This window comes from Opisthocomus hoazin, chromosome 4 (genome assembly GCF_030867145.1).
Source record: "Opisthocomus hoazin isolate bOpiHoa1 chromosome 4, bOpiHoa1.hap1, whole genome shotgun sequence".
Classification (NCBI taxonomy): Eukaryota; Metazoa; Chordata; class Aves; order Opisthocomiformes; family Opisthocomidae; genus Opisthocomus; species Opisthocomus hoazin.
In genome coordinates this window covers 3,860,979-3,885,661 of record NC_134417.1, presented here as the reverse complement: position 1 = coordinate 3,885,661, position 24,683 = coordinate 3,860,979, and the positions used below count along the sequence as shown (strand labels likewise).

At 45.8% G+C, this 24,683-nt stretch overlaps 1 protein-coding gene across 5 annotated transcripts in view; it reads left to right on the top strand.

Moving 5' to 3' along the window:
• Positions 1–23,535, top strand: part of DGKD (diacylglycerol kinase delta) — a 62,319-nt gene extending 38,784 nt beyond the window's left edge. For 4 of the 5 annotated variants that reach the window (XM_075417615.1, XM_075417616.1, XM_075417617.1 and 1 more), the window contains 20 exons: positions 541–680; positions 1,429–1,513; positions 2,030–2,124; positions 2,224–2,323; positions 2,473–2,746; positions 4,599–4,760; positions 5,544–5,672; positions 6,647–6,743; positions 7,171–7,281; positions 8,011–8,107; positions 8,875–8,982; positions 9,608–9,721; positions 10,129–10,263; positions 13,089–13,240; positions 14,025–14,136; positions 14,303–14,395; positions 14,758–14,877; positions 15,214–15,331; positions 16,575–16,705; positions 17,870–23,535. In XM_075417615.1, the coding sequence (XP_075273730.1) occupies positions 541–680; positions 1,429–1,513; positions 2,030–2,124; positions 2,224–2,323; positions 2,473–2,746; positions 4,599–4,760; positions 5,544–5,672; positions 6,647–6,743; positions 7,171–7,281; positions 8,011–8,107; positions 8,875–8,982; positions 9,608–9,721; positions 10,129–10,263; positions 13,089–13,240; positions 14,025–14,136; positions 14,303–14,395; positions 14,758–14,877; positions 15,214–15,331; positions 16,575–16,705; positions 17,870–17,959 (2,463 nt within the window). In that variant the 3' untranslated portion in view covers positions 17,960–23,535. The remainder of the gene's footprint in view (positions 1–540; positions 681–1,428; positions 1,514–2,029; positions 2,125–2,223; positions 2,324–2,472; positions 2,747–4,598; positions 4,761–5,543; positions 5,673–6,646; positions 6,744–7,170; positions 7,282–8,010; positions 8,108–8,874; positions 8,983–9,607; positions 9,722–10,128; positions 10,264–13,088; positions 13,241–14,024; positions 14,137–14,302; positions 14,396–14,757; positions 14,878–15,213; positions 15,332–16,574; positions 16,706–17,869) is intronic. The other variant, XM_075417618.1, reaches the window with a different exon arrangement.
• The last annotated feature ends 1,148 nt before the right edge of the window (positions 23,536–24,683 follow it).

Below are 24,683 nucleotides of genomic sequence, written 5' to 3'. Positions count from 1 at the left end.
CAGCTTTTGGAGTAGCTCTGAGTTACTCCTGCTCTGTTGCCAGCAGAGACTACACTCAGAAAGGGCTGCAGTTAGAAAGCTGGGAGTTCCACAAGGGTAGTGCTCCTCATCTATTCCCTTTAATTCTCGTGGTGTTGTTTCTCAGTCTTGGGACAGACAGAAACTTCACTGCAGTTGAGGTATCATACAGTGTTATGATAGTGTTAGTTTCCATTTTGTCTTGGAGAGGTCTATGCTAATATTACAGAAAAAGCAATAGCACCACCTGATGGTTAAATAATTACATCTCCAAGGTGCTCCTCGAGATGGGAGCTGTAATACGCTCCTCTCTCGATTAACATCTTAAAAATAGAGGAAATTTCTCCTTACTTGCATGCTCTTCTGGCTGTTTTCCCCATCCAGTTACTTTCTTCTCGCCCTGGGACTAGCTGTTGCTCGATGACTGGTCTGTGTAAGGAATCGGTCATCTGACTTGTGGCTGTTTGTGGCTTGTGTTTTCCCATTTGAATGTCAGTTTTGGTTTCCTATTCTCTGATGCAGTGCCAGCTGGGAGTGCTGCCGTTGGGTACAGGGAATGACCTTGCCCGTGTCTTAGGCTGGGGGTCTGCTTGTGATGATGATACCCAGCTTCCACAGATCCTGGAGAAACTGGAGAGAGCCAGTACCAAAATGCTGGACAGGTGAGTAACCATCACTAACATCCTCCCCTGCTCAGGAGTTGTGTGAAAATATCCTGCAGGAGAACTGTGGAGTTCTTTATTCTGCCCAGCTGCTGGACTTCTTACTAATGCCAGTTAACGTTTTTTCTTTGCTAATCCTCTGTCGCCCTTTAGTGACAAAAGGTAGTCTGGCTTTCTGTGTCACTGCTGCAGAACAGTACTGAGGGAAATTGTCTGATGTCCAGTATCCTCACTTGTGTCCAGAGTTCTCGTCCATTGAATATGTTAGCCTTACAGTCATGATTTATTTTTTTAAGCTAATTTTTTTCTTGGTAAATTTGAACCAATTTATCTTGAGTTTGGCTTAGAAATGAAAACTGAATGCAGAAGTGGACATCTTTACCTCTAGTATTAATATTGCCTGTACAGCTTTGTGTATTATAAAATGCTGCTTGTCTTTAGAGTTGCATCTTGGCATCTGTTATGTTGAGTCAAATAATGCCCATAGAATTTCTGTGACGGGGACGGGGGAAGAAGTACAGAGAAGTTCCTTGTGCTGTTGGATACTTGCTCATTGTGTCATCCTTCTCTCTTCTCCCAGTTCAGCCCCTCTGCAGTTCCGTTGCCACTCTGTGGCTTCCTTACATCAGTCACGCCCCTGCCAAAGCGCAATTTGTTCTGCTTTGAGATTCTAATCTGTTACATCTTTTGGATAAAGGAGGAAATCATCTGCCTTATAGTGACAAGTACGATGCCTCCTTTTCAACAGGTGGAGCATCATGGTGTATGAAACCAAACTCCCTCGCCAGGCCTCCACTTCCACAGTCACTGAAGATTTCAGTGAGGATTCCGAGGTACCTAGCAAGATGTAGAGGGAGGGGACTGGGAGCAACAGCCTCCAAACGGATGAGATAGGAGGCAGTGGTTGAGCTCAAAATGAAGCAGGCCTGAGCCATGACTGGGGCTTAGCAGGGGCTTCAGGTCAGTGAAGTACTGTGGAGAAGGATGGAGTTTGGGTTACCAGACTCAACGACCATAGTGGGGGATGAGGAGGAGATGCTTTGGAACAGGACAGAGAGGAAATAGTAGACTTCTATTTGCTGTCATGACATCAAGTTGTTAAAATTCTGGAAAGCTGCATAACAGTCACACAAAAGAAGTTTTCGATACATAGTTGATCAGAGACTTGGAATTAGTTTCTTCGTCAGATTGAGGTCTTCAGCGAGTGAGTGAGCCCTGGACCGCAGAATTTTTCCAGGGCAAAAAGAGCCTATAGAATGATAGGAACTCTCTGGGGAGCCAGGGATACACAGCGTATCTTGTAACGTTGGGGAGCAGCACCCCAGTGGCTTGTTTCTGACTGTCACCAGGTGCAGAAGATTCTCTTCTATGAAGACTCTGTGGCTGCTCATTTGTCCAAAATACTGACTTCTGACCAACACTCAGTGGTCATCTCCTCAGCCAAGTGAGTACTTAGAGGACAGCTGCTCTAAGTGGAAAATGGACTGTGAAAATCCTGAGACAATGCTTGCATGACTTTGTTTTCACTACCTTTTTTGTCTAGGGTGCTTTGTGAGACAGTGAAGGATTTTGTGGCTCGAGTAGGAAAAGCCTATGAGAAGGCAACGGAAAGCTCGGAGGAGTCAGAGGTTATGGCCAGGAAGGTAAAATTGGAAAAACTGTTTGTGTTTCTACTTCTGAAGTGGAAAACTGCTCTCTTTTCAGAGAACTAGGACAGCAGCAGTTCAGCAAGAACTAAAGAATGAGCTACCCAGTCTACTGTTCTATTCAGATGTTCTTCTTCGTCTTACAGTGCTCTGTCCTGAAGGAGAAGCTGGATTCATTGCTGAAGACACTGAATGATGAATCTCAAGCATCTTCATCTCTGCCAAACCCTCCTCCCACCATTGCAGAGGAAACTGAAGATGGTGATGGGTCAGGCGGTGCTTGTGATTCTTCTAGCGACCGGTCAGTGGGCTCGTCGTGTACCGCACGGCCCCAGATATTTCGTCCCCGAGAACAGCTCATGTTGAGAGCCAACAGCTTGAAAAAAGCGATTCGTCAGATAATAGAGCACGCAGAAAAAGGTAACTTCTTTGGAGTCCTGCTTGTGACTTGTGACAGGCTTTTGAGAAGTATAAATTTCCTTTATTCCAGAGGGGAGTAGGGTTCTTTATTAAAAACAGCTTTCCTGAGCTAGAGGAGCTATTCAATGAGCCTGGCTGTTTAGTTTCAGCATCATCCCTGCCAAGCCCACCTGTCTGAAACACTGCTTGGTAAATGAGCCTGAAGTTCGAGGTATGTTCTGTCCCACAGAGCTGGTTTGGGAAGTTAACTGCCCTCCCGCGCTGCTCATTTGCATTTCCTCTCTGTCCCCACCCATACCACAATTGTGTCAGCACAACTGTTTGTGTGGCTTTGCTGTAAAACAGATCTGAAAATACTTGAGGAGAAAGTATTTTAAGTATTTTAACTTGGATTGTTTCAGAAACCTCTTTATAGTACAGCCCGGCAAAACAGTGCAGTGGTACAGCTGCAAGAGAGGGCAGGAACTGCTTAAACTAGCTTTGTTACCGGGAATGCGTGATGATACCCACCTTGATGCAAATCAGTTCTATTCCAATGTTAACTTCCTAGGCAGGTGACCCTCTTCTCCGTATCTTGACCCTTGTCTCTGTCCAGCCGCTCAATGTTTCATTTCCTTTGAAAGGCAGCAGTCTCCCAGATGTTAGTCATAAACTCAGAAGTTTAACTTAGACCGAAGGAAGTACTTAACAGTTTATTACTGGAGATAAAAGCATTGAAGTTGCAGATGTGACATCCATGCACACCGAAATGTGCACTGTGAACAATTATGTAGTCGGTTACAGATCACCGCAGTGTTTCCAGCGCTGCAATATTCTATGCAACCTGTCCTGCAGGTGAAGTTGTATGAGATGGTGGAAGCTGAGCAAACAGCCTGATTCCAGTGAAGTGGAGGTCTTGGCCTCACTGCTGCCTCACTTTGCTGTTGCTTACCTAATGCTGATTAGATGCTTGTTGGAGTTCGTTTGGAGCTCGACCAATTCGCTTAGTCCAGCAGTAGGAGTTTGTATTTCTGCTGGATTAGCGGGTTCGATTGCCGTTTGCGTTTGGTGAACTCCAGGGTCAGCACAAGAGAGGGGAAGAGACTGAAGGAAGGGGGTCTTGTCGCCCTGCAGAGGCAGTGAGCTGGTAGATCATCTCAGGGCTTCTCCCAGAGCTGTGCCCTGTGAGGCGTTGCTGGGGAGGAAGGCCTGTTGATTACATGCAAACGAAGTTTTGATTGCTTTAGGCAACAAGCTAGCATTTAATTCTTACCAGCTCTTGGGCAAACTCCAGTTGCGTTTCAAATGTAATTGTTCAGCTTCTCCAAACTGTCTTTCTTCTTCCAAAGTATGAAATATGATTCTTTCCTCTGTTCGTATTGGTTTTACCAACTGCTGTTTTCTTCCTCCTGATTACATATGTCTAAGGGCCCTTTTCAAGTGGCTTATCCTATTGTCCCAGTATAAATTAAGCAAACAGAAAACTCATTAAACTTATCATTTAATGTCCATCTGGTTAGAATTTCTGGCAACATCTAAATGCAAATAAATTGAAACCCATCACCTGTAGCACAGTTTACATTTCAGGAATCCTGAGGACCTGTGACATTAAAGGTGGACGCTTCTATTTAGAGCCTCACTGCTAAATAGCTTAGCAAAGAAAACAGGAGGCTAAGCCAGCCCAGTTCCACAGTCTCTCCAGAACAGAGCTTAACTGAGACAAATGGTATAGGAAAGCTTTTTCTTATTCCTGTTCTTTCCTTTAAGGACTTAGGGCTGTTCAAGTCCCATCCTATTGTTATGTACGTCAGTGGGAGGTGTTCCTTGCTAGAAGAGCTGTGAGGCACTCAGCTACTTTTCTCTCTCCTTACAGCTGTAGATGAGCAGAATGCCCAGACCCAGGAGCAAGAGGGCTTCCTCCTGAGTCTGTCAGCCTCTGAAGAGGGCAAGGAGCTGAGGAACGAGGATAAAATCTCACTGCAGTCGTCACACAGCAGCAGCTATGGAGTGTCCAAAGGGAGGAGCCAGCGGAAAGGTACTGCTCCAGGGCTGCCACCATGCAGATCTTTCCTGTGAATTACAAGTCTGTTAGTTGTAAAAAGTGAGGGAGGTGTTATCTGTATTACCTTCCAAGTTCTATTTTTCTCTGATTTTTGAATGATTCCTCTTCAGATGCCAGGCCTTGCATGTTTCTATGCTCTAGCCTGTGCATCATACACCCCACTTTTTGCTACATCTCTGATGGCTGGTCTATGATCTTAGCATATGGAGCCTAGGATTCAGAAATTTTCTTGCACCTTAGCCAGTAATGTGGGCTCTCTTGGCTTTCAGTGCTTGGACAAGGACGGTCTTGAGCATTTTTCATGTCATCTACCTGATGACATTTCCCTGTAAGCTCCTACCATCCTTTGAAGATGACAGAGAACGGAAGCCAGTTTGCTTAAATAACTGTGTTATGTGAGTAATCTGTTAGAGACCCCTGATCACTGCAAATGTATTTGGAACTTATCTGAGTATTGATTGGGAGCCAAATACCCTGTATGTTCTGCTGCTGGCACCAGCTTTTTCTCATCTCCGTTTCTAATATTTGCATGTGGCATTTTGGTGCCTCCAATCTGTGACATTTCCTGGCTGCACATATGCCACATCTCTGTCTTTTAATGACTACTCCTGTCACCTCTTTGTTTTATGGTGGCAAGAGTGTTTTGCAGTTGAGTGATGCCTAACCCAGTCTTGCTGCTTGGGCTGTGCTGCTGTGTGCTGGTCTGAATCACACCATTATGTTTGTCAATAGCCATGTCTGTGTTGTGTTTTACAGCATCCAAATCTCCTTGTGAAAGACTAATAAACAAAGGAAGTTTGTCGCTGGGCAGCTCTGCATCTCTTCCTCCCCAGACAGGAAACCGGGACAATTTGCCAATGCTGAACACAAAAATCCTCTACCCAAGTACGTGGAACACCCACCACTTCCCATTGAGGCAGCCAACTGGAGTATGAGTGACAGCAACACAGGCTGCAGTCACCACATGAAAACATGAAATTGTCCTGTCTGATGTCCTTTTGTGCAGGGTCCACATGGAGAGAAACCTCTTTGTGGATAACTTCCCACTAGGGCTGAAAAGTGAAGACTTGGAGGGAATGTTAATAGTTTTCAGTTTGTAGCTGAGACCCAAACACCGATTTTTATTAACGCAGTACAGCGGCAGAATTTAGGTACCAATTACAGGGAGATACTGAGCTCAAAGTAACCTCGAGAAGGCTGATATGATGCTGCTGAGAGAGGTTTCTGAAGAGTGTCAGCCATGGACTGGGAGCCGCAGTCCCTTCACGTGAAGGCTGCAGTCACTGGAGTTGCACAGACCCAGCAGAATTCCCACCTCGCACATCTTGTATAGCAGCTTCTCCCCATCACCATGGTGCTGTCCTTCCACCTCTTCCCCTAAATTACTTGTTAAAATTGTTTCTTCTGGAAGCAGGCAGTTTCCTGTCTCTCTGACGAAGCTATTGTTTGCTAGCTAATAATTTAAAAAGCAGGAGGCAGTAATTCTTGAGCAACTTGGAGAATAACTTCAGTACTACTCCTCTCCCTCTGCTCATCGGATGTTACGTGTCTCACCCTGGAGCAAAAAAGCTACTGCAGTGAATACACCCCTGTTTCCCATTTCCATGTGTCTGTACAACTGTCTGCTGGCCTTGGGTGATACCCTGTCGATCAAACCCCTGCAGGCACCCCGGAAACCCTTCTTCTTATTGAGTATGCTATGCATTCTGGAGTGCAGGAAAGCACGTTCACTATTTACTTTCCACAGTGAATGACAAGAGTTAATATAGTCTGTCCTCTCGTCTCATCTCTGAGATAGAAGTTACCTGTTTTCTGCTTATTATTAATCACACTCTTCCCTGTGGTCAATTTTCCTACAGATATCCGTGCTGGCATGTCTGGTTCTTTGCCTGGGAGCTCTGTCATCAGCCGATTGTTGATCCATGCTGATCCCTTCAACTCTGAGCCTGAAAATCTGTGAGTATGCCCAGCGAGTTGAAGGGAGGGAGTGGATGCTTCCAAATGGACCTCATCAGAGAAGCAATTCATTTATAGAGCTAAATAATGGAGCGGCCTTGAGTTATGTAAATTAATTCATATGCTGGGTGCCAGTCAGGATCAGCTTATCTAGTTACACATGCAGTGGCACATCGGACTCACAGTAGAAGATTTGTAGGTTTTAGGTGAGAATGAAATCTAGATCAGTCTTCTCCCTACACTTGGAGGTGATTCTGGTATTCCTTGTGGGTTTTAGGCAGTGCTCATCAGAGCACGTTGGCATACAGCCTTCTTGTTCTTCACGCATTTATGCAAGAGAGTTGCAAGGTGGCCAGAGGGGGCATGTGAGATGTATACCGAATGGTACGTGGACTTAGGAATGGGAGTTTTGTTCTTTTTTTGGCAGTGAATGTTACACGGAGAAGTGTGTCATGAATAATTACTTTGGAATTGGACTGGATGCAAAGATTTCTTTGGACTTCAACAACAAACGTGATGAGCACCCAGAGAAATGCAGGTGGGTTTGGCTTTGGCTGACCTTTGGCTACTTCCAGAAGTGACTGAAACCACTTTATGCTTCTGTGCAGTTTTGAAGCCGATTGTGCACAAGCGTGCTGAATAGATATTGTCAATCTTGTGTGCATAATCCTCCTTCAAAGCCTGAAATCATGATTACTGAGTTATTACTGATTTGTTATGCTTTTGTGGCTAGTATGAGCCCTTTGAGTAGCTACGTCGGTGTGGATTTAGTGCATTGGTTCTATTCACTTCGTGATCTCACTCAGTTTTTTTCTCCTGGTCTTGCTATTTAGCTACGAGAGAATCACATCCCAGCTCTCAATGCTGCAGAGGCCTTGATCTAACTTAAAATAAACCACAGGTTTTGGCCTTTTGAACACCTGCGCAACGACAGGATGCTTTGGGTAGCCTGGGTTTGGTACATTTGCTACACTTGAGCTAATAGGGCAAAATGCTGTTAATGTTCTGGTGTGTGAGATTGACAAGTTCTGTTCCAGAGGAATCTGTGTGTTACTCAGTCATGCTCAGTTTGTACCTGACATTAGTTTAAAGGGGAGTAATTTCCTAGCACAAGCAAGGACCATTTTGAATGCTTGACCCTTTTGGAAGCAAAGCACCTTTGTGTTTTAGGACACAGGAGGTACCATTTCAATGTGGGGTTTTTCTCCCTCTAAGGGAAAAGGTAAATGCTTATGCCAACTTTTTCTCTTTTGATTTGCCGCCTTAGAAGTCGTACTAAAAACATGATGTGGTACGGAGTATTGGGGACCAAGGAGCTGCTACACAGAACATATAAAAACCTGGAGCAGAAAGTCTTGCTGGAGGTGAGGAATTAGCATGCCCTTCTGTTGCTTAAACTGGGATGCCTAATTGCATCTCCTTCAGACGCTGTGGCTTTGATTCTGTTTGGTGACATTGGGGTGTTTTCCCTTGCCTGCTTGATACAGTGTGCTTGCTGTATCTCACCCTGACCTAGCTAAAAGTAGCTTTTCCTGGTTCTGGAAGATAACTTGTATTCCCAGCCTGTAGGGGAAGTGTCATCCTGCTGGAAAGTATTAGCTGTCCCCAACTCGGTATTCAACGTAGATGAGATTGTTATGTTATATCTGGTATCTCATGTGAACATATTTTAGGTAGTAGGTGCAGCAGAAAACTCTGTACTATAACTACACTGTAATGTGCATCAAACTGGAAAAGAAATATTCCTGTATGGGACACATACAGCATGAACAGGTAGCTTTCAGTGGAAGACCCTCATCACAGCAGACTGCATAGGTGTTTCAGAAGTTTTATTCCGCTTTCTGGAGGAATAAACCCAGAGGCTTTGCCATGCCTCTCAGGTGTGCCCTGTTCCTGTTGGGCGAAAAGAAGCAACAGTATATCTCTACAATCCATGTCTACTAAGGGAGAGGTGGTTCGTGAGGTGTGAGTGGATGTGTTCTACTCTGATAGGCCAAGAATAAATGGAAGAAACCTGAATTAATTTATTACTAAGCTGTGCAGGCTGTTTTCTGTTCTTAGAGCATGTGCTGTGGCAGGAGGGGCTGTCTCCTGCTGTGCGGAGAGTGATGTTACCTGCTTTTCTGTGCAGTGCGATGGGAGGCCAATCCCTTTGCCCAGTCTCCAGGGAATCGCCGTACTCAACATTCCTAGCTATGCAGGAGGCACCAACTTCTGGGGAGGGACCAAGGAAGATGATGTGAGTATTCTCTTAAGGCAACATTGGAAGTGTTTTACTCGCTGTTGCTTTTGAAGTCATAGCCCCTGAGAATAGTGCTTGGAAAGAAGAGGGCAAGGGGCCTGTCTGCATGTACTTTCACTGTGAAGTGGATATAATACTGAAATCCAATCTTCCGCGGCTTCACACCCAAGCAGTCTGTAGTGATTCAGACAAAAAACCCAACAGATGCTGTCCTGGGCATCTGGACTTCCAAGAAGTGCTTTAGATTGACCTTCTCCCCTCAGGCTGCCTGAGAAGTAAAGCCCTTTGAAGGCAAATAGAGTTAGATCCAGTAAGAAACAGTGTATTGTTTGAGATGAAAAAGTGTCTGCTCTCATACGAGTAATTTTAGCCTTGTGGCCTATGCCTTTGTGTTTGAATTATGCTTTAGCTGCCATTGGAAGCACAGTGGGAATATCAAGGCTTGTCTTTCTCCCTCCTAGCTCACTGCAGATCTTGACCTTTTAGCCTCATTGTTAATTTTATACAGATTAAAAAGCACAATTGAAAGCTGACCCCAAAATTTTCACCAATGGGGGGTAAAGGAAACCTCTCCAACAGAGCTGTATGTCAACTGAATTCTCTCTCCCTTGTATCTGGCTAGACATTTACAGCCCCCTCCTTTGATGACAAGATTTTGGAGGTGGTGGCAGTGTTTGGTAGCATGCAAATGGCAGTGTCACGAGTGATAAACCTACAGCATCATCGGATTGCGCAGGTATCAGTTACTTTTGTGAGCTCTTCTTCTCTTCCCGTCTCCAGCTTGTCATGGTTTTGCCAGTTTCAGTCAGTAAAGCCCTGCTTTGTGCTGTCTCTTGTCCTTGGAAAGAGCATCCACCAGGGCTGAAGATTGGCATGTCCAGGGGAAATTTGAGCATGGAATTGTTTGCTAGTGTTCATTGAGGTAGGAGTTAGACCAGCAATTCATATATAGGTTTGTAGTCCAAAGACCAAGCAAGCGGTCCCTGCTGCACAAGGGCGAGGTGCCCTGCCACCCAGGCACCTGTGCCTCTGGTAGCACCAAAGCTACAGTACCTGGGGAAGTGCTTTGGAAAGAAAGAGAACATCTCATGCTTTTAGAAAACTAACATTTTAGAGTTTCTCTGATGCAATCACTCCTTGCAGTGTCGGACAGTGAAGATAGCAATCCTGGGAGAAGAGGGAGTTCCCGTGCAAGTGGATGGGGAAGCCTGGATCCAGCCTCCGGGTTACATCTGGATTGTTCATAAGAACAGAGCACAGACCCTCACCCGGGACAGGGTAAGAGCAGCCTTGCATCCACTGTGTGGTACACATGTTTCAATGTCTCATACTCCTGGAGAGCGTGGCAGTGGCCAAACGTGAAAGCTTATCTTTGTGAATGTAGGAAGCATATTTTGCTACACACCATAAAACCTTTTGGAGAGAACATGATTAAACTTGCATTCCCCAGTCGGGAAATCGCATGAATAAGGTTGTTTATGCAAGCTTCTTTTGCTTCCTTTTATAGGTGCCTTGTGACAGCATTTCTTAACATGCTTGCATGCTGTTTTTCCCACAGGATGCCTGCCTCACTGGGTGCTGCGGATTGTCTAGATTCAGCTGTTCAATATTTTAATTTCTCGGTATTGTTCAATATGCAGCTTATACCTCATTGACCAAGTAAAGCAGTGTCTTATGCCTTGTTCAGCAGCGTGTGTCTGTCTCATCTCATAATTTTCAAATATATCTGACGAGTACCAGCAGATAAGGAAGCATCCTTGCCAGTTTACTGTATTACTGAATGGTGGTAAGCCAAAGGAAAGGATAAAGGCCTGCTGTGGCACAAACAGTCTTCGTGGTTCCTCCCAACTCTGTAGCTCTCCATGTGTAAACAGTTTGGTTGATAGCAGCTCTTAATACTTCCCAGCTTAATGCCCCTTTACCCAGCTTCCAGAGCAAATTGAACTCCTTTGCAAAGGACTCATCTGCTGAATAACAAGAAGAGAGAGAACAACCGAGAGGAAAAAGGGAAAGCAGCCTGATACAGGCCTGAGGCACATTGCCTGGCAGGAGGTTATGAGTATGATGGGATGAAAAGAAAGCAAAGGTGGGCGTACAAACCCCCTGTCATTGGAGGACAGGGCAATACCTAAGACCCTTTGAGCTGGGAGAGAACAGTGGATATTGATCATACAATCATAGAATGGTTTGGATTGGCAAGGTCCTTTAAAGGCCATCCAGTCCAACCCCCCTGCAGGGACATCTTTAGATAGATCAGTTTGCTCAGAGCTCCATCCAGCCTAACCTTGAATGTTTCCGGGGTGGGACATATACAGCCTCTCTGGGCAACTTGTTCCAGTGTTTCACCACCCTCATTGTAAAAAATTTCTTCCTTTCTAAATCCACCCTCTTTTAGTTTAAAACCATTGCCCCTTGTCCTGTCACTCCTTGATGTGAATGTTATGGAGAGGAGGGGACAGGAATACTGCGTACAGTCTTTCCTGGAGGGTAAGAGAGCTTCTGCAGTGTCACACTGAGACTTGGAGAGGGAGTGACTGAAGCAGACAGCACAGAGACCAAGGGGGAGCAGGATTCCTGCTGGAAAGGTGGGAGGGAGAAAAGGAGAGGCAGCCTGCATGTGGGGTATGGTGGGAAAGGTGGAGTGAAGCACAAGAGGTAGAGAGGACACACAAGTCCCTAGTGGGTGTGATGTGTGTGTTGGGCCATCTGAAGCCATGGCTATGATTGTGCCATCCCACTCCTCGTTGCCTGCAAACCTGGTTTTACAGGCATGGAATTGCTGCTGAGGAAGAGGTTCCAGTTTTGCAGAGCAGCTTTCAGCTTTTGTCTTGACTGTGGGCTTATCCTTATTTTTCCTGCTGTCCTTTTGATTATCGCTGCACAGCCCTTCCTTCATAGAGCAAATCTGTCCTATGCAGTAGATGAAGTGGGGTCCTCTCTTCATGTGTGTGACCCTGTACCTTTGGTAGCATTTTTCAAATGTGATTTGGGATATTTAGTTTCCTAAACTGAAGGTGGAAAAATTCAAATTCTTCATGTAGCCCCATCTGGACCACTGAAGAGTCATCAGCAAGGTTGAGATCAGCAGATAGCTTTCACTGAGCTGACAGAGCCTGGTTTTGTCCTGTATGAGGAGCAACAGGGCAAGGGAATGCTTTACCACAGGGCTTCACGGGTATTTGCAGATACAGGAGAATGGTGTGTCCCCAGAACCTTGGACTGTCCCAAAATTAGTTGTGTTCTAGTGGACACTGGCTTTTCTGCTCCATCCATCTGCTCTCTCTGCCCTTAGTCCTGTGCTCCTTAACTAGTCTGTACTCATCTCATTTGACTTCCCAGGCCCAGGATCCATGACTACCATTTTTCCCCCCTTTCCCATCCACCCATCGTGCTCAATCTCCTTTCCTTTTCTAGCTCCCCAAATGCTGGGATTTTTTTTTCCCATGAAAGCTTTGCACCCCTGCTTAGTATCCTCATCTTCCTCTCTGAATTATTCTTTCTGTTTCAGTCTTCCCCTCTCATAATCCCTTCTCTTGTCTAACCTTCTCTCTTGCCATTTCTTGCACTTGTTGATCCATCTCTCCTTGCCCTGAGGCTCTGTGTTTCAGTTTTCATTCTCACCATACCCAATTTTGATCCTTCTGCATTGGGTGTTTTTTACTTCTTCCTGTACTGCTAGCTGATGCCAGCAGGCATATCAGTATGGGTGCAAGTGGGAGAGGTCCTAGCTCTGAGTTCAGCTGCTTGTCCCACCAATTACCGGGGAAGCCCATTTGACTTCAAGATAAGGAGGAGCCTTGAGTGTTTTTTAGTTTCCGGCTCTGAGATGTCAGTTGAAGAGGTGTTGCTCGTCTGGCTCTCAGAAATGGCCTAGCAATATTTACCAAAACTAGTCTTAAGCAAAAATTAAGCCAAGGCAAGCATGTGGCATGGAAAACTTCAGCCCAGACAGCTAGTTAGCAAAGTCATAAGCAGCTGAACAACTGTGTCCTGCAATGAAAAGTGTCTATACCAGATTTGCATGTTTTACAGGCATAGGCACAGCCATTGGTTTTTATAGGAACTTCATAAGGTATCTTACAGTTTGCTTGCTGTGTTTTCAGGCATTTGAGAGCACCCTGAAGTCCTGGGAGGACAAACAGAAGTGTGAGTTGTCCCGACCCTCATCTTTCTCTCTGCAACCAGAGATCATGTCCGAAGAAGAATCCACTCAGATCAACCAGTTTGGTCAAGCTGCAGGTGCTCTGATCCACAGGTGGGCCTCAGTTTGCTTTTGGTGAATAGAGCCCTCCTTTGGTGCCTGAAGTTCTTGTCCTACTCCTGTTCCTGGAGTTGTTTCTGTTCACTCTTATCTTCTGCAGTGCTGGTCCATGTCACTGGGGGTAACATCGTTCATTATGCAGTGTCCCATCTGCATGAGGACTGAAGTCGAATAAACTTTCTTAGGTCATTCTGAACAAAAAATGTTAACTTCCATGAGCAAACATGGATCCTTTAATGCTGAAAGAACCCATTATCTTTGAATATCAGTGATTTTTATCAGATATTAAACAAAGGCCTCTCTAGGAGCTCAGATGACAAGTTGGGTTCTTAGGACCCTGATGCCCAGCAGAGATTTCTGGAGGAAGTCACTGTGTGCTCACCTGCTCATCCTTTACTTGGACATTCAGCTCCTTGGTCTGGTCCTCTGAGAAAATTCCCAGAGTCACATTGGAGAGGTGTTAAATAAAGTGCCATGTGTGCGGCTGCCATTCACATCACTATGGCCATACTAAAATGTCTAGGTTATATTTCAAACTGACCCCAACTTGTGTGCAGAACCGAATATGCACCTGGAGATGTGCATGTGGAATCTGCCTTGCTTTGCCTGTGCATGCTCACTGTAGCAGGGAGAATTGCCCTGCTTTGCCAGAGGCTGTGCCCCTTCCATGCTTTATCCCTGCTCTTGTCACTCAGATGGGTATTGAAAGGAGATACCCAGTCGGAAAAGATCTCGTGCTTTGAGCATATGCTGATGCAATCTGTAATTCTCTCTTTAGCATTCGGGAAATAGCCCAATCCTATCAGGACATGGAACAGGAGCTTGCCCATGCTGTCAATGCCAGCTCCAAGTCTATGGACAAAGTCTACGCTAAATCCAAGTCTTCAGAGGTACTTCACTCACTTGGCATCTCCCATTTTGTCTTTGTTCCATAGCTCTTGGTTTTCCTTTCTGAATGACCAAAAGTAGGCCTTGCTTGTCTAAGACTTCTTCCTTTTGACTGCTCAGACCTCTGCATTTCCAGGCTTAATCTGCGCATGAATTGCTTCCCTGCAGGGTCTGAACTGCAGCCTTGTTGTAGAGATGGTGAATAATGTCAAAGCCCTGCATAATGAAACAGAGCTGCTGCTGGCGGGCAAGATGGCGCTGGTAAGAAGCACAAAGCAGGAGTAAAGCAGCCTTTCACTTGTCTCCTCTCCTACTGTTGCCTTGGCAAGCAAGATTTTGCTGGTCTTGGTCTTCTTTGCCTTTGTAACAAATCAATTTAAATGTTGTCACTGAAGAATTAGGATGGTGTTGCTACATAGGCATGATGAGCAGTCAAGCTACCTTGCGCAGAATTTAGACCTCAGAAAAGATGAAAATCATTAACTTGGTAAGGTCTGGGCAGGCTGTGCACTTCCTTTTGAAACAAGGAACTGCTTTGTTAGCTAGGAATTTCAAGGCAAGGGCCAGACTGTGTGTTCCACCATATGGCTTTTAACTCTGCTTTGCTTTCATTTCTGATCCAGCAATTAGATCCTCCGCAGAAGGAGCAGCTCCAAGCAGCCCTGGCAGACATGGACCTCCAGCTGAGGAAACTCGCAGACATCCCTTGGCTGTGGCAGCTTATGGAGCCCTGTGATGAGGAGGTGAGGAGGACCAAGGCTATATTTCCCTAGCTGTTCTCTTTTTCACTAGTTGACTGTGAGTGTTTGACTTCCTGTAGATATACGACTGATGTTAGAAAAAAATCATTAAGAGGGAAACTTGACACCCTAGGGCTAAAGAAAGCGATTTCCTGCTAAGGTCCCTTGCCTGACATCGGAGCAACTTTCTCTGTTTCCCTTCCTATCTTGATCAGAATGAGTTTAGAATTTTTTTTCCTGTCTTACAAGGTCATGTAGCTGAGTTTGATGGTACTTGTTGCTCTTGGTCTGTCCCAATCGATTTATGACTGCCTGATTGTCACTTTTTTGTTTTTACAGAACCAGATGCTGGATTACTCTAAACGCAGCCGCAGTGGCAAATTCCGGCTGGTGACCAAGTTTAAAAAGGAGAAGAACAACAAAAATAAGGAGACTCATAGTAGCATGGGATTGCCGGGTACCAAGTCTGCTCAGTCATTGTGTCTGTCACATCAGCATGGTCACACCGCTACCCGTTCTCTGTCTTTTTCCTCTCACATTCTCTTCTTCCTCTGTTTCACGTGCATCTGCCTTTTCTTGGAGGTCTAGTCTGTCTTTTTCATGTGGCCAAGCAGCTTGTTGCTCCTGTCTAAGTCATGATCCCCCAGTACCACGCAAATATTCCTGAGCAGAAACGGGAGGTGCCCTCTGAAGAATTCTGCCTACATCCAGGCATTTTCAGGGATATTTTAGGGGTGCTTAGTGAAGTGAATTTGAGGTTTTGGGCATTTTTAGGTATCAGAACGACTGTGGAGCCCAAGTCCGCATAACTCCAGTCTTTTCACTGCTAATTCTCTGTGATATGGTTAATGATGTTTTTCCTCATTGATTCACCCTCAGGCTTTAATCAAGTTTCATGTCTAATTGGCTGGGGATCAGCATCACTGCAGGTGCACCCTGACCTTTAATCCTACTGGTCAGTAGATAAAAACTGGCCATAAATTGACAAATTGCCATTCAAGACACTTTCTCTCCAATTGGGATAGCTGATTTTTGGTTTATACTCTCCTTATGAAGATTTTCTTCTAAGATTCAGAAGTACTACCTGCTCTGTGAGCTCCTGGGTCCTGTCCTCTGCCACGGAGTTGTGGGTACAGTCTCCTTCTGTCTGACAGGCTGGTGCTCATTCTTTGCCTCCCAGAACTTGGGACCTTTATGATTCTCTTATTCAGAGGCTGTGCAAGAAGGTGGAAGTCTAAGCTCTTCCTCTCTCCCTCAGGCTTGGGGGAGAGAGGTTACCATTTTGTTTACTGAGCACAGGTGCTTTTCCATGATAGCAAACTAATCTGTGCTTGATTCTTCATGATATGTTTTATGAACCTGTTGTTTTGTAAGCAGAGGAGTATCAATGAACTTACTCTGCTAAAACACGAGGGTAAACTTTAAAAAGCACATCTAATCCCATGAAAACAAACGTGCACTTCCTCCTGGCTCTACTGTAGCTAGCCTCTGCTTAAGAGAACACCTCTTCCCTTTCTCTGCCCTGCCTCCTTTTTTTGAGACTGTACGTCGTGTTACCAGTCCTTGCCCTCCCCTTGGTTTGAGGCTGTGGTACTGCTTGCCCTCCTTCTCTGCCACCGAGTGCTGATGGTGTCCTCATCTCTCACTGTCTTCTGGGATTCTGGGTACTCAATGCACTCCTGCTTTTCCATCTCTAACAGTTCACCTCTGGGGAACGGAGGAGGTTGCGGCCTGGCTTGAGCATCTCAGTCTTTGTGAGTATAAGGATATCTTCATCCGACATGACGTCCGGGGCTCTGAGCTCCTGCACCTCGAACGGAGGGACCTCAAGGTACTTTCATGATTGGCTCATGAGAAATAGCCAGCTGCATCTGCATGACCTTCTGTGCTGAATGTGCTTGGAAGTGGCCTGCCTGCTGTTCATTCCACGTGCCTTAGCAAGATGAACGGGTGCATTGTGGTCTCATTTTATTTTGTCACGCTTTCAGATCACCTGATTTTTAATAGCAGGAAGGTAGAACAGCTAGCTGAGGGACCAGCTGTCTGATTCTGCCACAGCTTCCTGGAGATGTAATACAGCCCAGCACACAGATTGCGGATAGTGTTCTTGAGAGTCTCTGATCTTAATGATGGAAAAGAAGTTTTCGACTTCTTGGCTCCCATACAATCTTTGCAGAACGTGCTGTGATTGGGAAAATTTGGTTCTTATGTTGTAGTCACTGGACAAATAGATCATCACATTTCTTTGGTACAAGAAAAAAATCACCGTGGTCTTTGCTTTGATGAGGCTGCTAGATGGGGAAAGTCTTTTTAAATAGGGCTTAGTAACCACGTTGCACAACTTTGCATCTCCTCACTGGGAGATGCTTTCTCTATAGAGAAAAATTGAAAGTGGTGGTTCTTTGCATGTGCAAGAGACTTGTGTCGTCGCTCAGGTGACTTGCATGTAGCAGAAAAATACTTCATTGTAAAGTAGCACATGGCATTTGTTGAATGCCCCTTCATTTTGTGATTTTGACCATCTTTGTGTTCTGAGGTTTGCTGTAGTCTGTGTAGCTGATTCCTCTGCATGCCATCCAGCTTCAGCCTGTGTTTTGTTGCATGGTACCCAAGTGTTCACACATCTATTTGATATGATCAGTGATGGGCTGGTTCTTCCTGCGTGTTTTGGCTGCTAGCTTAGGTCCTTGTGGTCTGTATGCTCTTTCTGTTCTCTTGCTTTGGCTTTTAACAGTCAAAGCAATTTGCATTTCTGGCTAATGGTCCGCAGTTGTTTCTCTCTGTTGCTCTGTGCCTGCTCTGTGTTCGTTAGCCTGTCATGCTCTGATAGCTTTTTGACACGTGGTTTGAGGTTCCATATATAACCGTCAGGTTTGTAATCTTTCTGGTTGGTTTCCTCCTCTCTCTGTCACTGACTGACTAGTTTGTAACCATTGCTTGGCCCCCTGGAATTTCCCCCCTGCCTTTCTCCTAAGGTTTTTCTCTCTTCTTCCAGGACCTGGGTGTGACCAAAGTGGGTCACATGAAGAGGATACTGCACGGGATCAAGGAACTGAGCCGGAGTACTCCTGCCAGCGAGGTTTAGCCTCTGTTTTCACAGCCTGTGTCTATTCCCGCTAACTGCACAGCAGTCACCTCACAGAGCAGATGTGCTCACGACTGTCTCTACTGAACAGCCACACTGTAGCTGTTCAGAGCTCATATCAACCAAGCATGGTGCTACCTTTTTTCCTGTGGGGTACGGCTGCATCCAGTCGAGAGGCACCTTGTCTGCAGTCAGGCAGAGCCTCCCGGAAGAAAACTCACTTGCTGTTTGAAGAACCATGTCCTCCGACATGGGAAGTTCTCGTTCCAGTGACAGTGCAGGACTCCTGAGAGTTGCAACACAGCTACCTTTACTGGATAACTTCATCACAGTAGAATTATTCAGGGCAAAAGATATATTGGCCAGTCTTAGTTCAGGAGTATCTGACAGTCATTTCAGACCCAAAACTTTCCTGCTCGTGTGTGTGTGTGTCACACCTGTATCTTCGAGCATTTAAGTAGGACAATGCTTGTCCTTGTGTCTTACTAATCCCCTTTTAATGCACCTGTAGTTGCATGCGATTTGCATCAGAAATTCAAAGCCAGTACAGACCTCTTGCCGATGAATACCCAGTGATTCTCACCCACTTATGCCGTGCAACAAACAATGCATGTGGTTCAGACAGCAGTTCGTGCCAGCTTGCGGGGTCTTCTGCAGGGCCTGGCTCTCCTCTTCCAGCCAGTGGCAATGGTGCAACCTTTAGGTTTTCAGGCATCACAAACAGTTATTCAGAAATTCCTGGCAGTAAGAAAAGATAAAATTCTGGAGACCCAAAATATTACAGGAGATCAGCTCTGACATTCCCCCTTCTGAATGCATCTTCAGGAGACCAGATGAAAGAGAGAGGAATGCTAACTAGCTGTTTGGGCTCTGCGAGAAATGTGGTGTAATGGAGTGAGATATGGAACAATTTGCTCTGTCTTTGTTGGGGGAGCAGCATGACTGGCAACAGCCAGGAGCAGCTTCCTGCCCCTTCAGTGCCACCTTCGCAGCCACAGACAATAGAGCTGTTTCTTTACTTCAACTTGCGGTGCAGAAAACTATTTCTGTCACAAAAGATATGATTGATCTGTAGCACTTGCATCTTTTCACCTGTCTTTGTTCTAGTGGCTTCTCGACCTTGTTTCTCTCTGTTGCTGCCTTGCTCCTTCACTCCAAGGTGGATACCAAAAGATTAGGGTGGCTCAGTCCTCCCGTGTTGTACCTGTGAGAAATACTGTGTGCTGTCAAACGTCAGGGCTCCTGTAAGAGCACTGAGAGAAGGAGGATTGTTACTGAGCAGATGGGCTTTCTATTGAAAACTGGAGTATGTTGGCAAATTGCCTTTGGTACCACCAGCAGTGGAGCGTGGAAAAAATAGTGCCTCTGAATCAGAGTTCCTAGATGGCCTTCAAATTTCCACTGTATTGCCTGACCCCCCAATCGGGTGACTGTTAAAGCCTGAAGACCAACGTGCATAGCTGTATTGCCATGTTTATCACTGCGAAGGGAAATTGGGAACATTCAGTGCTGTAAAGCTGGAGAGACCACAGGAGTTTTTAATTACTTTGTGGTTTTGTATGTATTGGTTTTTTTAGTATTATTACAGAGTGGCATCTGTCTGGCTATGGCTGCAGACAGAAAAATGGCCACATAAACAGTGGCATAAAAGATAATTTCCTGAGGACCTTGTTGTTCTTTGTTATTTATCAGGATTTTATCAAATTGGCGTCAGCTCTCTAGTCTAACAACAGTCATTCAAGTTGTTTTATGGTGAAGACTTGTCGGCTTAGAAAGGTTATGGGCGGATTTCATGCCAGGTAGACTCCATTGCATTCTTTAAGATTTCACCAAGTATTGTTCTGACTCTCTCTGTCTGCTTTTAACTAGTTGTTATTCACCTGCATGTCTCCTCTCAGCCCTAGTGAGTGATGGGGTTTGCTTATGAGAAGTTAATAGAAGACTAAACCTGCTTAATCCAGCTAGCAACATGTCTGGTGTAAATACTGTGGGGACTGAGCAAGAAATATGTCCAGCTTTCCCTGAATTTGTTTCTCCTATCTATACATTGGCAGTTGCTTCCATAGCCATATTTTTTCTTTATCAGTGCAGCGCCCCTCACTGTATTGAATTCATGAGGTATCAGATGTGCAAGAACTGTAGACATCCTGTATTTTCCCACTTGCCTGTTGAGAATCAGCAGAGCAGCATCTGCATGGGAACGAGGAGAAGCTTCTGCTAAGGAGAGCTCCAGGACGCAGCTGTCCTCGCTGGTCACAGTAAGGTGCAGCCTGTCCCCAGGAGTGTGCGTGGTTAGGACATCGGTGCGCCTGCCCCAGGGAGCGCAGCAGGGAGCACGAGGCAGGTGATGACTCTGGGGAAGAGGTGAGATCTGTGTGTGTTCCCGTGCATGGTGGAGGACCTGTTCTTGCTGAGACATTTCTCTGGGCAACATCATGGTTAAAGGTGCGTAAACAATATGCACTTGCCTTGCTTGCATAATTCCTGGGGGATTAAATTCTTGCTTCAGTAGAAACAGCTCCTCTCTGCTTTTCCTGCTCAGAGTACCAGGGGAATCCAAACAGTTTATAGATTCAGGCGTGTTCCTTAATTCTTGCCATATGTGTAGAGGCCTGCCAGCCATTAGCCATCTGCTATGAGTGATGATGCCTGCATGGACCAATCTTCATTTCTTTTATGATCTGTCATGTTGATGCACATTTTATCAAAGGTTTCATAGCCAGTATGTTCCTGTCTGTTGCTTACCAGAGGTGGGGAGGGAGTTCTGCCTTCTTCTAAGAGCTAGAAAATGGGATCCACATTTAACCTGTGTGCCTTTGAATAGGTGTTAAGGTTTGTATCTAACAAAAGGGTGATAGCTCTGCGTGTCTCACTGGGAATAATGCAGGTTTCTGTTGCAGAGATTTTGTGAATAGATGAGGACAATTTGTACCAAATGGCAGTGAGAGCTATCTGCACAGCAGGAAGCCAGGCTGAACTTCTGGCTGTGTTACTCCGAGTTCCTTTTCTGGCATTTGATAATTTTTTGTGGGAGAGAAACTCGGGAAAGGCAATTAGACAGTAAAAAAATCTGCTGCTTTGCCAAAAAAGAGACTCTCCTGCAGTCTCAGGTAGAACACCAGCTGGAGAGAAGCTAGAACTGCACATGTCGCACGTATGTTTAGTCTCTTAAAAAATGCTACTCGTGTGAAGGCCGTGCGGCACCTTCTGCTTATCGTCCCTCACCCTTGGCAGTGATGCCGGGGCAGTGTCAGCAGGGAGCTGGGCGTGCGGTTACCTCTGCTAGGAAGAGGTTTCAGTACGTTAGCTCACGTTCTGGCACTGCCCTGGATGTTTAATGGCAGACTCTGGTGGGTAACATACCCTGTGTTACGCTGTTTCGGCTCTTTGGGAGCGCACACAGTGGAGACTCAAGGGGGGTTTGGCCCGTGACGCAGCGATCGGCAGCGTCCTGCTCTGGGCTACCTTTGAGAGGGCTGTTAGTGCTAATGCAGTCTCTGTGGTTTTGCTGGTGGGATCTCAGTGCTGAGAGCACGCGTCCCCGCTGCGGCAGGAGCCGGCTCGTGGCAGCAGAGGGGAGCTGTGCCGCTTGGACGTGCCAGCCTGGCCGGGCCGTGCAAGAGCCGGGCACCGGCGAGCCTCCAGCTCTGCCGCGGCCGTCAGTGCCAGTCCTGGGAATGTTTCTGCACCCCAATCGTATGGAAAGCTTAGTTCATTGTTTTAGTATTATTTAAAAATGTGCATACTATCTATGTGATTTAAAAAAAGACTGTTTACACGAAATATTTTGTATCTTAAGATGCGTGTACTGTAAAAAGAAAAAAGAAAAGGATGAAAAATGATTTTTTTTTCTACAACTGTCCGCAGTGACTACATGTCTATATCGCCGTCCACCGCCCGTTGTTCCTCAGGGGTCTCCCCGCCATTTCTGTGATCCTGTCAAAAGCATAGGGAAGCAAGTGAATCCCTGTACAGTCTTGGGAAGAAGGTTTTGTGCCTTAAGAATGGGACCTGCTTCCCTCCTATTTATTGTGTTAATTTATACAGTGATTACCATGGAAATGTCTCTTGTATTTTTTTGTACATAGTTTACTGTTGGTTGTTGTAAATAAGGTTTTCTTGTATATAAAGTAAACATGTTTCTGAGCTTCCAGTAAAGATTCTCTGTTACTGATTTCATTGTGTGAGAGGGCTGCAGTGCCCGTCTGGTGGGAACTAGCTAATAAAAATCAGTGCTGTGGTGAAATGGCTTTCTCCTGAGTTGCATCAGAAGTGAAGAGATGTTCCTTAGAGAGGACTGAAATGGTAAATGTGATTGTTGTAGATGAGTTTTGTAGCATTTCTTTGTGTTGGTTTAATTGGCATGGAGTAGAAGACATCATGTAGTCTATTTTTATTAGCTGTATCTCTGCAGTGAACAAAAAAAAAGATGTTTTAAAAAAGGTGGTTCTGCTGCTGCTCACCCTGCTCATAGCTCCACGCTCTGCTAACCCACAGCTAGATGGGAAGACACTCTCAGAAACTCAGCAGGGTGTTTGTTCGTTACCTCCTTGTGCTTGTAGACCTCTCATCGGGTAGTGTGGAGTGACCATGTCTTCCTGGTCATGGTGGTGCAGTGCCATGAGGAGAGAGGAGCAGTTGTTTCTCTGCTCTGTTTGGGCCTCTGTGCATTCAGTTTCTTGCAGGGAGTATATACAGTAACTGGAGTAAGTACAAGAGCATTTACAAAAATGTGGGAGAAATTGGTTTTCTCATGAAATGTAGAAATTGATTGCCATAAAATGATGCCTGTGAACTTGAAACTAAAAGATTTGGAGATGTTTGGGTGAGCAGTCCAGGGATCGCATTATGATGAGCGTTCTCTTTCATCTGTACTGATTGATGTGTTCGTAAGATGCTGACAAGAAACTTTCAGCAGATTAAACTGAGAGGATGGTCATGATGTTTCATAGTACTGTTGCAAAGTAAATGGAAAGTAACTTGTAATGGTGGTGAGTATTTTCTATGTGACAAAGACCTTTGTACTTGATAGTTAAACTGGAGGAATTGCTTTGTGTGGAGGGAGTAGGCTATATGACAGGAACATAAGAAACTGTGGTAATGTTATATATACTGTTGCAAGATGAAAATGGTAAAACTGATCATTAAAATGTTAGTTACCTAGTTCTAGCAATAAGGAAAAAACCAAACATGACTGCCATTGCTCACACATGCACTGGACCCGAGCGTCAGGCTCTGCGTTATGTAGCACTACAGGAAACACGCAAAGAAAGCAGCAGCGGGCAGACAGAAGATATGCTTACTCCTCTGATGCAGGTAATTAATTTTGGTCTTTTTTATGCTTATGTGGCAGAAGGGAATAGCAAGAAACTCTTTGCCCCACTCAGTGTGTCATTACTGGGATGTCAGGCCTCTTGCTCAGGGCTGCCATCCTCTTGGTTTGGTTGCTAATTACCTAATGGATCTTGGGAGGGTGGAGTGGATTTGGAGAGAGGCATGCTGTAAAGGTCATGAAGTACCAATCAGTTTGGGGTTTTTTAAAATATATTCTGCTGCTGTTCCACTTGTCCTATGTGTTGTTGGGGTGGGCTTTTTAAGGGGGGGGGGGGGGGGGTTAATACAATGTAAGGCATCAGGAGAGTTGAGGAGAAGTCAAGGAAATCTGGTCCCACTGAATGGGCAGCACCAGAAATGAACAGGTTTAGAAGAAGCCTGGTCATTCCTTATCTGTAAAGCAGCTTCAGAGTCGTAAGGTAAATTCCTTGTTGGGATGAGTAACTGTGCAGCCACCAGGTGGGCCCTGGGCAGCTTGAGGTGTTTAATTCTCACGTGGGCAGAATGAAGAGGTTCTGAGACCATGGAAGGTAACACTGCATGTTAGCAACAGCTCAAAGATACGTTGCAGTTCTCTAGTGACTGCTGTCTGAAGAGGTCCAGCATTTTGCTGGCTTGCCAGATGACCTCAGAGGTAGTAAGTCTTCATGTCTTCACAAGAAAGGAATGAGTCGGGGCATTTGCATACGACCTAAAAGACACAGCCCTTCTCTCGACTTCTGGGTAAAATACGAGTCAGCTGGGGCTTTTCCTCGGGGCGGCAGGGAAGGGGGCGGCTTCAGGCCTCTGGTCCTTCCGTAGGAGCAGGTTTTCGGATGGGCTGTGCTGCCGACGGAGGGGAGTTGGAGCGAGCGGCGGGTCTCCCTTTTGTTAAAGGCTGTGCACAGGCGGGTGCGAGCAGACACCAGCCAGGGAAGTACCAGGCTAGGAGGAACTGTCATGGGAACAGCTTACTCTCTGCACAGGTTGTCAAATTTCTCTTGCTCCCAGGCTGGAAACTGGATGCACAGCAGGTCCTCCCAGCAGCCTGCCAAGGACCTGCTCCGAGCTGCTTCTCCGCCATGTAGGCTCTCCACAGAGAGGTATTTCTGTGTTCCTTATGTGCGAGCTGTGCAAAACCTCCAAGCAGCTTTTCTTTTTCAGAAGACCAGCCCCAGGAGACTGGGGTTCCGTGAGCTTGGTTTCCAAGGGAAGCAGGAGCAGTCTGTGAGAGATGGCTGACGGAACATTACGTTTCTGCAAGTCTTGCAAGAGATCAGCACCCAGGATGAAAGAGGGACCTTGGCAGTGCTCTTTTGCAGGGAGAGGCTCCAGTGTGCGTGTAGGAAGTAGGCCGAGTGCTTTGATTGCTCAGTGAATTATTCGGATCTGGGCTTGTTACAAATTAAAA